The sequence below is a fragment of the Pipistrellus hanaki genome (genome assembly GCF_964339955.1).
Source record: "Pipistrellus hanaki genome assembly, chromosome: 1".
Lineage (NCBI taxonomy): Eukaryota > Metazoa > Chordata > Mammalia > Chiroptera > Vespertilionidae > Pipistrellus > Pipistrellus hanaki.
Genome location: NC_140503.1, coordinates 116,330,357 through 116,345,629, shown reverse-complemented (window position 1 = coordinate 116,345,629; position 15,273 = coordinate 116,330,357). Strand labels below are relative to the sequence as shown.

Here is a 15,273-nt window from a genome sequence, read left to right as displayed (position 1 = left end):
CTAGTGAGCTGAGGGGACTGGGGGACTCTGGAGGCAGACATGTGGAGCAGCTGGACCTACCTGGGGGCTGGGCCAGCCATGCCATGTGCCTGCCGCCCCAGTAGGGCTGAGGGGACTGGGCACTGCCATCTTGTAACTGTGGGCACTGCCATCTTTGAGGGTGTGACAGTCAATTAGCATATTATCTCCTTATTGGTTGTGGGCACCATCATCCTTTAGGGTGGGGCAGATTTTAGCATATATCCTCCATTTTGGCTGTGGGCACTGCCATCTTTGTGACAGTGTGGGGGTCAATTAGCATATTCCCTCTTTATTAAATGTGATATATATGTATATTATGTATATGTATATACATATATATTCTATATAACAAAAAAGAGTAATATGCAAATTGACCGTACCTCTGCTACATCCACAAGCCACGTCCACCAGCCAATCAGGAGAAAATATGCAAATAAAGCCAAACAAGATGGCTGCAGCAGGAGGTAGGCTTGGATTTCCCTGGCAGTGGAGGAAGCTGAGCTTTCCACCTGCCCTTGCCGGCCCAGGCTTCCACTCAGTGCTACAAAGTTTCAATGATAGAAGAGAAATAAATCCCATAAAAAATGACGGCAGCCATAGAGCTGAAGAGAGTATGAGGATTGAGTTGCCCCTGGAGATGGAGGAAGCCAAGTTTTCTGCCTGCCCTGGTCTTCCCAGGCCTCGGCTGAAGGCTACAAAGTTTCAATTATAAAAGATAAATAAACCCCAGATACTAGGGCCTCTGCTTGGGTTGCCAGGGGGCATGGCTGGCCTGAAAACCACTACTAGCTCCTCGCCCAGGCCACCCCATGCCCCAAGGGAATCCCCACCCTGATCTGGGTGCAAACCAGCTGGCCCTCACCCATGCACCAGGCCTCTATCCTATCTAATAAAAGAATAATATGCAAATTGACCATCACTCCAACACACAAGGTGGCTGCCCCCATGTGGATACAAGATGGCCACCACAACATAGCCAGCAGGGGAGGGCAGTTGGGAGGGACCAGGCCTGCAAGGGAGGGCAGTAGGGGGCGATCAAGCCTGCAGGGGAGAGCAATTAGGGATGACCAAACTGGCAGAGGAGAGAAGTTGGGAGAGACCAGGCGTGCAGGGAAGGGCAGTTATGGGCAAACCGGCTGGCAGGGGAGCAGTTAGGCATCAATCAGGCTGGAAGGGGAGTGGTTAGGGAGTGATCAGGCTGGCAGGCAAAAGCAGTTAGGAGCAATCAGGAAGGCAGGCAGATGAGCTGTTGGGAGCCAGCAGTCCTGGATTGTGAGAGGGATGTTCGACTTCTCATTTTGGCCAGTTCCTACTGTGTTCGGCCTAAATGGGCAGTTGGATATCCCCTGAGGGGTCCCAGAATGGAGAGGGTGCAGGCTGGGCTTAAGAACACCCCCCTCCTCCTCCTTGTGCACAAATTTTGTGCACAGGGCCTCTAATATATATCTAGCACACTAAATTCATGCACTGGGGGTGGAGGTCCCTGAGCCCAGCCTGCCCCCTCTCATATTCTTGGAGCCCTCAGGGGATGTCCTACTTACGGCTTAGGCCATACGCGGGCCTAAACCACAGTCTGGCCTCTCTCTGCTGGAGGTGACTGGGCTGACCAGGGCAAGGCACCACCCCCACTACCCCACTATTGCTGCCACTGCTGGCTATTGTAGCCGTCAAGGTGTTTTAATCAACACAGACTTCAGTCCCTTCACCAAGAAAAAATGACAACTTTCTTTAGGCATTCTCATGATGTGTCTTTCATAGGATATGACATTTCTTTCTTTTTTTTAAAACATAAGGATATGTTTACATTAATTTTTAGAGAGAGGGAAGAGAGAGGGAAAGACAGCAAGAAACATCAGTGTGAGAAGGACACTTTGATTGGTTGCCTCCTGCATCAGCCCTGACCTGGACCCCAGCCAGGGAGGAGCCTGAAACCTAGGTACATGCCCTTGACCAGAATTGAACTCAGACCTTGTGGTCCACAGGCCAAGGCTCTATCCACTGAGCCAAACTGGCTAGGGCAGGATATGACATTTAGCCCCTCTAGCAGCTGACCTTTGTTTTTTCCTCTAGGAGTGAGTTGGAAAAACCCTAGATCACCTTCTTGGATTCTTATTACCCAAGTCACCAAGAGCACTGTGAGTGGTGGTGTACAGGGAGCTTAGCCAATGAGTGGGCAGAAAAGGTGTTTTCTTTGTACTCATGCGCAGAGGACCCCCTGCTCCTGGTGTGTGTCAGCTGGGGTGGGGGTGTGCTCCCAGCTGCTCAGTGGAGGCTTGGAGCAGGCACCCCTGTGTGTTGTTTCTCCGCTCCGGCCCACTCGCAGCCTCAGCCTCGCAATGGTCGCTGGGACTGGGGGTAGCATGCAATCCCCTCTCGCCCATCTGTGCACATAGCTTCTATGAGCTGACCATGATGCAACCGCCTCCTGAGTTGGTTGTGACACCTTAAGGCATCCCGGCTAATTTGCATAATACCTCTCTCTCTGTCTCTCTGTCTCTCTCTCTCTTAGTGTGAGCCTTTTGAGTTCATCTTGTTTAGGATTCTCTGTGCTTCCTGGGCTTATGTGTTTGTTTTTCTTTTTTTTTTTTCTTCTCACCAAGTTAGGGATGTTTTTTTGTCATTATTTTTTCAAAAAAGTTTTCAATTTATTGCTGTCTCTCTTCATCTTTTGGCACCCTCATAATGCAAATATTGGTATGCTTGAAGTTGTCCAAAAGGCTACTTATATTATCTCTATTGTTTTGGATTCTCTTTTCTTTTTGCTCTTCTGATTGGGTGTTTTTTGCTTCCTTATATTCCAAATTACTGGTTTGATTTTCAGTTTTATTGACTCTACTGTTGATTCTCTGTAAATTATTCTTTATTTCAGTTAATTAGCTTTTACTTCTAACTGGTTCTTGTAGGAATTACATTTAGGTCGATTTCAAGTGGTTCTGAACGATGGTTGTTCTGTAGTGTAGTTGTAATTTTGATGTTAAACCTGGGTCATTTAGAGAGATGCAAATCAAAACAACAATGCGGTACCATCTCACACCTGTCAGAACGGCCAACATCAACAAATCAACAAATAACAAGTGTTGGTGAGGTTGCGGAGAAAAAGGAACCCTCGTGCACTGCTGGTGGGAATGCAGACTGGTGCAACCACTGTGGAGAACAGTGTGGAGTTTCCTCAAAAAACTGAAAATGGGACTCCCATTTGACCCAGTAATCCCACTCCTAGGAATATATCCCAAGAAACTAGAAACACCAATCAGAAAGGATATATGCACCCCTATGTTCATAGCAGCACAATCTACAATAGCCAGAATTTGGAAACAGCCTAGAGGTGACCATCAGCAGATGACTGGATCTACACAATGAAATACTTTGCTACCATAAAAAAGAAGGAATTCTCATCATTTGCAGCAACCTGGATGGAATTGGAGAACATCATGCTGAGTGAAATAAGCCAATCAGTGAAAGAGAAACACCACATGACCTCACTCATTTATGGATAATAAAGAACATTATAAACTGATGAACCAAAAGATAGATATAGAGACAGTAAAGCAACAAGCAGACTGTCAAATTACAGCAGGGTAGGGAGATCTGGGGGAGATAATAGATCAACTGAAGGATTTGTATACATGCATATAAGTACAACCAATGGACATAAAACTCAGGAGGGAGGGTATGTATGGGAGGTGGGGACAAGGTTAAGATATGTACACAGATAATAATTTAATAAAAAACTAAAAAAATATGTACACAGATAATAATTTAATAATAATAAAAAAAAACACCCCAAAAACCCCCAAAAATCTGGGTCATTTAAATACTCTTTTGTAGTTAGCCTTCCAGTGGGTAAGATAGGTATTTAAAAAGAAACAGAAAGTGAACTTCTGGGAAGAGCACATAAAAGGCAGATTAGGAGACTAGGACCTTTACAGGAATGGTTGTCAGAGCAGGTTTCTGTGGAAATGACAGCTGGTCGAAACAGGAAGGATGAGATGAAGCTGGCCATGAGACAGAATAGTGGGTGTGGAGTACATATGTAGGTGAAGGGGAAAGCAAATGCAGTCTTTAATGTGGGAAAGAACATGGGTGTTCAACACACTGAGCAATGTGGCCAGAGCTTCCTGAGTTAGAGGGAGTGTGATGTGAGGTAAGGTTGTAGACAGGCAGGAACCCAGAGATCCTGTCTCCTTTTGAATGCAATGGTGATGAATTTGGATTTTATATTAACTATAGTGGGGAGCTGTTAAAAAATTAGGTGGAGGAGAATGATGGTCAAACTTGGGTTTTAAGATCATTTAATATTATTTTATATATTATTAAATGCAATTAAAGGTAAAAAATAAAGTCCATATTTTATGCAAAACAATTTCTAAAATGTAACTGGTGAAAACAGAGGTGCTAGATGTGAGCAATATTCTGGAAATATTGTAGGCTTTTAAACTGAATACTATTCATTGAGGACCTGTTATATATCACGCAGTAAGATATGTTCTTTACACATATCTTCACAGAAATTTTCTTGAAAGAAAGGCATTGTTTTTCCTATTTTATAGGGGAGAATATTTTAGAGACAGAGAAAAAGGAATTAATATCCAGAGTTAGGATTCAAAACCATGTCTGCTTTTTTTTTTTTTCTAGAGAAGAAGGGAGCAGAAGAAGGCTGAAAATTGAAAAAAAGGAAATAAATCATATGATATATGTTTATTGAATAAATGAATGCAGGTATTTCTCATTTTGGGGACTGGATGCTGTGAATTAGAATAATCAAATTGAATTTCCCTATAAGGACATTATCCTGGAAAAGAATTTCTGATCCAACTTTGATTAGAAGTTAACATTCACTGATTTTATGCTAAACCAGTACCATAAAAGCATTAGAAAGCATGCATGTGGATCAGACAATTAAAACCATGATTATAATATTAATAGCCTACCACTTAATCTTAACTTGAGACCCAGGAAAGGAGCTGGCATGCTTGGTAGATCAGCCTTCGGAGGGAGTAGCTGTGCAGGACAGAGAGGGCCTGAGCTTTGGAGCTGAGAGCAGTGATTGTGAGGAAAGCAGGGTAGAAACAGTCCTTAACGCTTAAGTGTTGCCTGTTCTTATTCGATAACATGAATGAATATATGTTGTTGAGCCCTTTGAATGTCACATTACTTTAACTTTTCATTTTAAAGCTTTTGGAGAGCTTAAAGTAAGAGAGCTAACAGTGGACAGCAGAGGATCAGGAAGGATAAAAGGTAGAAATCAGATTAACTGGATGAGAAACAAGGGTCAAAAGTAAGGTCATTGAGACCTGGAGTGGGAAGTGGTTGCAGGAGCCTGGGACAGGGTACAGTCATAGTGTTTAGGAGGAGACAGTTGGAATGCCAGACCTCTGGCCCTAGAATGGTTGGTACAGTCGCTCCTGGAGTTTTCTTTTTCTGCAACCATAGTTCCTTGGAGGCCAGAAGAAACTACCCAGCTATGTGCCAGCAAAGCATTATATGTTGTGATTTGGGGTTTGGTTTGACTGTTGGTTTCAGAGAAATTATATTTCGACTGTGGGCCTCTTAACACTGTTTTCTCCAACTTTGGGTATTTAAGCCTCAAGCAAGAGGGGACAGCCCTCTGAGGCCCTTTGGGGCCCTCACATTCCAACTTGGAACTCTGAGACAGTGGGGCTTTGGGGACCAGGGGGTACTGGGCATTCTGGGCTGTTGGGACAGGGGATAAGGAGGGCAGGGGCCCATACCTACTATGGAGCAATACCTTAGCACCCGCCCCAAGGTTTCCAGCGCTGCTACCACCAGGAAGAAGTCTAGTAGACTGATCAACAACAGCCGGCAGTGTGGAGATGTGAGTTTTCCTGTGGGGTGGGGCAAGGAGTGCCACAGACAGGTTCCATGAGTGTAACTGTGGTGCTTGGGATATTCTTATGCAGTGCAGTGGGGAACAGCAACTGGCCAGGGACAGACCAGGAGGTCTTCAGGGCTGTCTGGCAGGCCGGGCCCCTTTAACCCTGACTGTATGACCCTTTACTTCTTTGGTTAAAGCAGAGGTAGACAGACTTGAACTAAATAAGTAAAGCCTGACAGGAAAGACAAAACTCTCCAATGTTCCTGACAGGGTGTGCTCAAAGCCCACTTGCCAATTGGAGTGACTGCACTACTGGATCTGCCTCTTGGGGTCAAGCTGCCTGTGATGCCGGGGAGCAATAACTTATACTATACCACAAAGTTAAATAAAAAGGTAATTTTTGTTTTGATATTGGTTGACTTTGCCACTTTCTACTTGCTTTTAAAGTCAGGTGCTACATTATACAAACTCCATTAAGGGAATTCGCATTAACAGTCCCAGAAAAAAAAAATCAACTCAAACCCACACATAAATCAAGATATTGTTTGGCATTCATGACAAGCAACTTCATCTAGTACGGCTTGCACAGAATCATGGGATAGACAGGTGTTATTCTTAGTTCTCTCTTAAGTTTTGGATGCATATTAACTTTTCTTTGTAACAACACAAAATATACTTAAATATTTTATTTACTTAGAAATAAATATGTTTGGTTCAAAGGTGGAAAATTATTGGTGTTGGCTGGCATTTACAATAGTTACGTTATGATTTTAACCAATAATAAATTGTACAAAACCCTCATTATAGAAACTTCTCTATGATTTTTTTAGAGAAATTCTATTTTATACACAACAGTGATAATAAAATGGAATTGAAATGAGTTGACCTGCTTCAGTACTTTATCTTCACTTTATTTTTTTTCTCCATTTTTTTTTATTAAGGTATTATATGTGTACATATCTTACCATTGCCTCCTCCCCAACTCCCATACATGCCCTCACCCCCCAGTGTTTTGCGTCCATTGGTTATGCTTCACTTTAATGGGAGAAAGGCTATGCCTCCCTGAAGAGACTCCATGATTTACCCCAACTTTCCTATCCAGTCTTACTCCCATCCAGAATCTCAGCTTCCTCTGGTTGGAGTCTTTCATACCTCCTTTCACATATTGAATTTTAAAATCCGTATCTTAATTTTTATCCTGACTGTAGCTCTTGAGATTGTTTGATTTCTTATATTAGATAAGATCCCAAGAAACAATAACTCTTTAATCCATCATCTTTTTTTTTTGAACTAAGTGTTCTTTTTAAAATATTTTATTGATTTTTTACAGAGAGGAAGGGAGAGAGATAGAAACATCGATGAGAGAGAAACATCGACCAGCTGCCTCTTGCACACCTCCTACTGGGGATGTGCCCACAACCAGGGTACATGCCCTTGACCAGAATTGAACCTGGGGCTCTTCAGTTTGCAGGCCAATGCTCTATCCATTGAGCCAAACCGGTTTCGGCTAATCCGTCATCTTTACTTCTATTATTATTTGGTAAACTTGTTTCCATGCATCTTGAAAAAAGATTTTCCAATTTCTTCATTTAAGATTATTGAAATATAATAGTCATAGTTAATATTATTTCTTTATACTTTGAATACAGTGCCTTGTGCCTTGACCTGGAAAAGAAAAGGAGGAAATGGAGAACTTAGCATTAGCTTTATCCATTAAAACACATTTTATCCTAGTCTCTTTCATTTCCTCTCTTCCTTTCTTTTCTGGCTCAGGGGCAGAGACTGATGGAGATCAGCGGAGGAATTGAGTGAGAGTGGGTTTTTAGAACAATTCAGGTCAGGTGTGTGTGTATGTTTGGGTGTGGGGAGGGGTAGGAATAAGCAATTAGCATTTCACAATCCAAATCTTTCTGTTGCTGGTTTTCCCCATGTCAAATTCTTCTTGCATGCTTTATTTTGAACTAACATTCCAGTCATTTTCAAACTTTACATTTGTCATCTTTTTAAATCTGTGTTTGCAGCTTTTTCAACCTTCTTATGGTTTTAATCTGACTGATCCTTATTGTCGACTTTTGGACACCCAATATAATAGTCTCCATGATCCACATTTAAGAGCATACCATTCACGGGAAGATGTCCGAAGGAAATTAAAGAAAGGTGGCTACATCACCAGCAATGATGAAGTGGGTTGAAGATTACTTCTTTTTAATCATTGAAGACTTCCAAGACTTGATATAAACTGGCTTCTATACCTCACTGGGGTGGGGGTGGGGGTGGGGTTTCACTTTTAACTTGGTCATGAGAGATACTTAATGAGAATTATATAAATTACTTAGTATTTTGGGTCAAGGGAAATCAAACAACAGTTGTGTTTCTAAATGATACTACTTCTTCCAACTTTTTTATTTATAATATCAAAATATGATAACTAAATAATTTGAGGATATAAATTTAATTTTCTGACTGTATCATAGTTCTCTTTCTCTGTCTCCAATGATTTTGTATGCTTGTCAAGGATTATGTCTTATCAAATTTTTAAAAACTCAAGACAAAATAGGAACATGGGTGCTTACTTTGGCAGCACATATACTAAGATAGGAATGATACAGAGAAATCAGCATGGCCCCAGTGTAAGGATGACATGCAAATCCATGATGCCTTCCATATTTTTTAAAAAGAAAAAAAAAATTAGGAACACAGCAATATTAGCCTGATACAATCTTGATAAAACATAAGAATAGTTTTGTATTCTAAGTAGAGGCCTGATGCATAAAGATTCATGCAAGAATGGGCCTACCTTTCCCTGGCTGCTGGCACTGCCTTTGCTCTGGCCAGAGCTGCCTTTTCTGCCTTTCCATGCTGCCCAGAGACCTGGAGCTGCTGGGGCAGTGCAGAATGCCTTTGTCATTGCCATGGTGATGACATACGCATCCCGCCCCACCCCCAGCCACTCAGTGCCTGTATATACAAATTAACCCACCATATTTGTTGGGTCATTTTGCATACTTACTCCTGATTGGCTGGTGGGTGTCACAAAGGTACAGTTAATTTGCATATTTCTCTTTTATTAGTGTAGTTATGTATTGAATATGTAATTATTATTACACTAGAAGCCCAGTGCATGAATTCATGCACATTGAAAGGACATTAATTAGAAGAAATATTTTAGAGGCTGGGGAGGGACCATGGGAGTTTGGCTCCAGGGCATGGTGGCCCATCTTGCCCAGTCCTGATTGGTGGGACTCCAGCAGCAAGCTAACTGACTGGTGGCAGTGTCTTCCCCCTGTTGGTCAGCAACTGATCAAGTGGTCAACCAATTGGTCAGACACTTAGCATATTAGGTTTTTATATACATAGATTGGTATTTTATTCTACTAACTCCAATTATGTGTACTAAATTCATAAATCATTGAAAAAAATAATGAGACTTAGAAATGTCTTGTTGTTTAACAATTGTAGAGAGATACTACTTATAAAATTGTTAGCAATTTATTACTCTTGATACCAAAATGCTATCAAATTATATATTATTAACATTTTTCCTTCAGAAAGTGATTGCTATAATTTTTAAATGTTTAAACTTATATTTTTTGTTATTGTTTTGTTTTTTAGATTGTATGTAACTTGGCTGAGTTTAACAAGTATAGGCAATATCTTACAAGTCTGAAATTAGACTTTGAAAGGCACTACTTAAAAGAACAAGTAAGTTAAATAGTTAAATTTGTTTTCTTACATAAGGTTTGGAAAAAAGGTTTACTTGTATAAAAAGTGTTTTCTTATAATACTTTTACATTTTATTATGACTGACTAATTAAATATTTTTTCCAAATGAAAATTTAGAGCAGGAATAAAGAAGAATTTGAGGTTGATTTATTGGGCCAAGAATGGAAAGGTACCAGTCCATCTACTAATATGCCAGTGGTAGTTGGGTATAATTTAGTAACTAACTTGCTAATCCAGTGTGTTTCTTCTGAGTTGGGGCCAATAGGAATAATCTACTGTGGCAGCAAGATTTTTAAACTGGAACCAAAGTAGCAAGAGTAACAGGAGAGGAACAGTGTGAATAGTTATAATGTCCTACCGGTGACTCATGAACTTGTACACTGTGTGTATGTACTTATGCACATGCAGCTGTGTTCATATCCAGTAAAAAATTATATTAAAGGTAAAGTGAAATGATTAGGAGTAGAGAGGGTGGGTATGAATAGTGATTTCTTTTCAATTTAAAATTTTTTTTTTTTTTAAAAAGAATAGTTTTATTGATTTTTTTAGAGAGAGAGAGAAGAGAGAAGCATTGATATGAGGGCTCAACATGGAGTGGCTGCCTCTGGTCTGTCCGCTATGGGAACTGAGACTGAAACCCAGACATGTGACATGAGCGGAATGCTTCGACCAGAATGGAATCAACAACCTCTCGGTGCATGGGACAACCGTCAAGCAATTGAGCCACACTGGCCAGGCTCCTTTCAATATTTGACTCAAAATTAGTGTATGTGTATGTGTGTGTGTGTGTGTGTGTGTGTGTGTGTGTGTGTTTGTGTGTGTGTGTGTCTTATGCAAACACATGCCCATGAGTGAATTTGTATTTTAGGGTCAAGAAAGGTATGTGTAAGTATACTTTTGCAATTTTATGTTTTACAGTTGAGACAGTGGTTTAGAAATGAGAATAACTTACTTTACCTTTAAGTGTTCTATATTTCCCCCTCTGTGTCTAGAGTTTCTCTTGTCCTTCTTCCATACTTTCATTTAATTTTTTTTTTAAGAATTGATGGAAATGTATAATGAGATATTTACTTTTCAGTTTTAGAGAGAGACGTTTTTACTTTGGTTCAGTTACCCATGTCTGTAATGGATTCAAATAGATTTAAATGCAGGTAAACATACTTAGTTATTTAGAAAGTACAAGAAGTTTACTACACAGTAAGTATAAAAAGGTATGTCAAAGGACAATTCATTTCTGTAAATTTAAAAAACATTATATATGTATAAATACACACACATACAGATATATGCATTTATATGATACACAGTTTTTAAAATAGGGAATGCTTGCAAAACAAATAAATAAACTACAAGAAGACAATCATCTACGGGGACTTCCTGATGATGCACTGTTCCAAAATTGGTTGTTATGGGAAGAATCTTTTAAGGATCAGGAGCCAGGAGAAGTGCCCAGGTAAGATGGAAGTGAATGCATAGTTTATGTATAGATTGTGGACTCAAATAAGTTGGAAAAATGCTAGAAAGAATTGAAGCTAGGAATTTTAAAAAATGTACTAGACACCATTTAATTCCACTATTGATCTAAGTATAGAGAGGAAGGGAGACCAAAAGGTACAGAAATTGGGAACTTGATTGTCAAGGGAAGGAAGAGCAGAGTTTCTGGGAGTACAAGAGGTAATCCAAACTGATAACTAAAGGACAAATGAGACCCAAAAGTCTTTCTGTAGTTGCAAATGGAGGAAAACAATCTTTTAGCACCAGTCTTTAGCAGTAGCTTTTTATGATTCATCTTTAAGGGTTGACAACATTAAATTTAAGGAAGTTCATGCAAAGTCAAAAATAGAGGTTTGACTAAACTATATCTAATGCCAATATAGAGCTTCATTGTCCCCAAAAGAAAATGTTAAGCTCTTCAGCCGAGACCAGTTTGGCTCAATGGATAGAGTGTCGGCTTGGGGACTGAAGGGTCCTGGGTTCGATTCCCGTCAAGGGCATGTATTATACCTTGGTTGCGGGCATATCCCCAGTAGGGGGTGTGCAAGAGGCAGCTGATTGATGACTCTCTCTCATCGATGTTTCTGACTCTCTGTCTCTCTCCCTTCCTCTCTGTACAAAATCAATAAAATATATATTAAAAAAAAAAGAAAATGTTAAGCTCTTCAAATATTACCTGCTCATGCTCAACCATTACCATTTCATGGCCAAGCCTATATCTTAGGGATATTATTGGTTTTTCCTCCTCCTCTCTCAGCCTTCATTAAGATGAGGGATTGGGCTACACAGCCTGACTTTTACATTCTCTGGGTCCATTTTTTTTTGTAGTTCCATAAGCATATTGACATACCAGAGACCCAGATTATAGATAGAAGATTTGTTGAAGGCTCTGTAAGTCACAGGGGACCAGGACACATCGTTTTCTTCAGAAATTCAACCATCCCCCCCCCCCCTTTATAGATTTGAAATTAAATTTTCAGTTATTCTAGCCCTCTTTGCAAACTCATATGCATAAGCTCACTGAGTTATGAATAAATGTGTGTTTTTTGTTAATCCGCAACCAAGCATATTTTCTTTATTATAATAATTTTCAGAGAGTGGAAGTAAGGGGGGAAAGACAGAGAGAAGCATCTATGTGAGAGAGACATTGATTGGTTGACTCCCAGATGAGAGCCAGGGATTGAGCCTGCAACCAAGGCACCTGCTCTTGACTGAAATAGAACCCACGACCCTTCAGTCTGCAAGTTGACACTCTATCCACGGAGCCAAAATGGCTAAGACTGTACAAAAATATTTTGAAGGAACCCGCTCCACATTTTACCACTGTCTTGGCCATAAGAACAGATACTGACATGATAGAGAGATCTGTATGACAAAGCATGGTGAGAGATGGCTTACAAATCCATGAATAGAACAGAGAAAAACTGAACAGTCTTATAGTGTAAGAAATAAGACCGAGTAAGGAGGTTTCTGAGTGTATTAAAGCAGTTAATGCCACTGTAAGGGAAACATGCAATTCACCTTCGTTTGCATTTGTACTTTTATTTAGTTATTTGGATATGATAAGCAGGAAGTTAGACCAATGTGGACATACAAGAGAAGAGCAACAACTCCTCTGGTTGGAAAGAGAAAAAAGAAAACAGCAGGAACAAACAAGACGAAAACATATTCTTCGTAAAAAATTTGAAGAGGTGAGAGATACATTTAAAATATTAGGAGAAAAATTGTGCCTAGTGTTTTATTTGAAAATAATTTTAGCTGTCTATAATATTTCTTGAAGTCATTTCAAGTCTAAGTAATTTACCCACATTAATCTTTCTTCAAACTATGATATACAAGTTGTTACATAAAATAATGAGGCTGACACCACAAGTTATAACTGTTCTTAAAGAGTGGATTTTGGAAGTTCCCAGGCACCATTTAACTCCCTGATCACCCTCAGTGTGAGGGGGATACCTTTTAAAATTTAGTGAAAAATAACTATGCCTGCATTCCTAGTAGGAGTGCAGGAAGGAAAGAAGTCCATTCAAAAGCCCTGTATGACTTTCACTACACTTGACCTGATTTCTGTTAGGCTCTTGACTTCTACTAATTTGCTTGTTGTTGGTGGAAAAATACAAAGGGTTACTGTAAACATTAACTATAGTAACACTGTGCTTTCCAGGAATGGAAGAGAAAACAGATGTTGCTTCTGACAAAGTCTGCAGAAAGTGTTCGGAGAGAAGTTGGGATAGAGGAACAACGGCACAGAAATAGAGGAGAAAATTACAAAAAGGTAGATTTAACTTCCTAATCTGGGTTGTTAGAGGAGAAACTTTTGTTAGCTTGGATTTTTGAAAGAACACTATACAAGATGACAGTGGATTGGGCCCCCTAAATTAGTGGTCGGCAAAATGCGGCTCACGAGCCACATGTGGATCTTTGGCCCCTTGAGTGTGGCTCTTCCACAAAACACCATGGCCTGGGAGAGTCTATTTTGAGGAAGTGGCATTAGAAGAAGTTTAAGTTTAAAAAATTTGGCTCTCAAAAGAAATTTCAATCGTTGTACTGCTGATATTTGGCTCTGTTAACTAATGAGTTTGCCGTCCACTGCCCTAAATGATTTATGTTACATTTTGACTATAATATAAAAAGTCCTGCCTTATTATTTGATACTACTGCCCCAGTGCAGGGATTTGTGCACATTGAGAGGAAAATAATTAGAAAGTGGCCGGCAGGACTGGGCCAGATGGGCTGGGCACACCCTGGCGCGAACCTCCCACGGTACCTCCCTGGCCGGCTGCACCTTCACTGTTTGTGTGAGTTCTTTGTTCTGAGGTGTGTCTCTTGTAGATAGCAAATATATGGGTCACATTTCCTTATCCATTTCAGCATCCCTATCTTTTGATTGAAGCACTCAATCCATTTATGTTTAAGGTTATCATTGATAGGTTAGTCGCCATTTTTATTCTTTATGCCTGTGTTCCTACTTCCCTTTCTATTTCTTCTTTTTACAGCTGTCCCGGTAGCGTTTCTTGCTTGGTGGTAATAAACTCCTTTAGTCCCCTTTTGTCTGTGAAGCTTCTGATTTCACCTTCAATTTTGGATGATAGCCTTGCTGGGTATAGTATTCTTGGATTCAGTCCCTGCTTTGCATCACTTTATATATTTCATTCCATTCCCTTCTGGCTTGATGTGTTTCTGTTGAGAAATAAATTGCTATTCTAATGGGAGATCCCTTGTAGGTAACTTTGTTTCTCTGTGGCAGCCTTTAAGATTCTTACTTTGTTGTTGATGTTTCCCGGTTTAATTATGATGCGCCTTGGTGTGGGTCTCTTTGCATTCATCTTGTTTAGGACTCTGTACTTCTTGTAATTGTGTGGCTTTTTCTTCCCAACATCAGGGAAGTTTTCATTATTTCTTCAAACAGCTTTTATATTCCTTGCTCATCTTACTCTCCTTCTGGAACTCCTATTATGTGGATGTTATTTCATTTTGTGTTGTCCCAAAGTTCCCGTAGGTTCTCCTACTTTTTAAGTTCTTTCCAGTTGCTACTGTGCTTGGGTGTTTTTTATTTTTTTATTTTATTTTATTTTTTTATTTTTATGGGAGATTCTTTATAGGTAACAGTTTGCTTTTCTTTTACTGCCTTTAATATTCTCTCATTGTCTTTAATTTTTGGCACTTTAATTATGATGTATCTGGGTTTGGTCCTGTTGAGGTTCTTCTTAATTGGGGTTCTCTGTGTCTCCTGTAATTGTGTGAGTTTTTCCTTTACCAGGTTAAGCAAGTTTTCTGCCATTATTTCTTCAAACATGTTCTCTATTTCTTCCTCCCTTTATGCCTTTTCTGGCACACCCTGCTATTCTAATAGTTACGTTTCATGTTGTCCCACAGTTCCCTTAAGTTGTCCTCCTGTTTTTTTTAATTTTGGTTCTCTGATTGAATGATTATTTTCAACCTTGCCTTCTAATTCACTGATTCTATTCTCATTTCCCCCTAATCTTCTGTGTATTCATATCAATGTATTTTTCATTTGTGCTATGCAATTTTAAAATTTATTTTCATAGTTACTATGTATTTTCTCACGCTGTTGAGCATCTTTACCATCATTATTCTGAACTCTGTTTCAGATAAATTTCCTATCTCCATTTCATTTATCTCTTCTTCTGTAGAATTCTCTTGTTCTTACATTTGGGGGACATGAGATATGTTTCTTT

At 39.9% G+C, this 15,273-nt stretch overlaps 1 protein-coding gene and 1 pseudogene across 2 annotated transcripts in view; one reads left to right on the top strand and one right to left on the bottom strand.

Annotated features, from left to right (window-relative positions):
• Nucleotides 1-15,273, bottom strand: part of LOC311620775 (neurofilament light polypeptide-like) — a 1,158,328-nt pseudogene that overhangs the window by 454,290 nt on the left and 688,765 nt on the right. The gene's annotated exons all lie outside the window — the stretch shown is intronic.
• Nucleotides 1-15,273, top strand: part of LOC311616286 (fibrous sheath-interacting protein 2-like) — a 60,860-nt gene that overhangs the window by 35,641 nt on the left and 9,946 nt on the right. Inside the window, exons 2-7 of the mRNA XM_084871433.1 lie at nucleotides 6,128-6,250; nucleotides 7,879-8,040; nucleotides 9,470-9,559; nucleotides 10,900-11,033; nucleotides 12,624-12,765; nucleotides 13,239-13,349. Coding sequence (XP_084727559.1) covers nucleotides 6,203-6,250; nucleotides 7,879-8,040; nucleotides 9,470-9,559; nucleotides 10,900-11,033; nucleotides 12,624-12,765; nucleotides 13,239-13,349 — 687 coding nt within the window. The 5' untranslated portion in view covers nucleotides 6,128-6,202. The remainder of the gene's footprint in view (nucleotides 1-6,127; nucleotides 6,251-7,878; nucleotides 8,041-9,469; nucleotides 9,560-10,899; nucleotides 11,034-12,623; nucleotides 12,766-13,238; nucleotides 13,350-15,273) is intronic.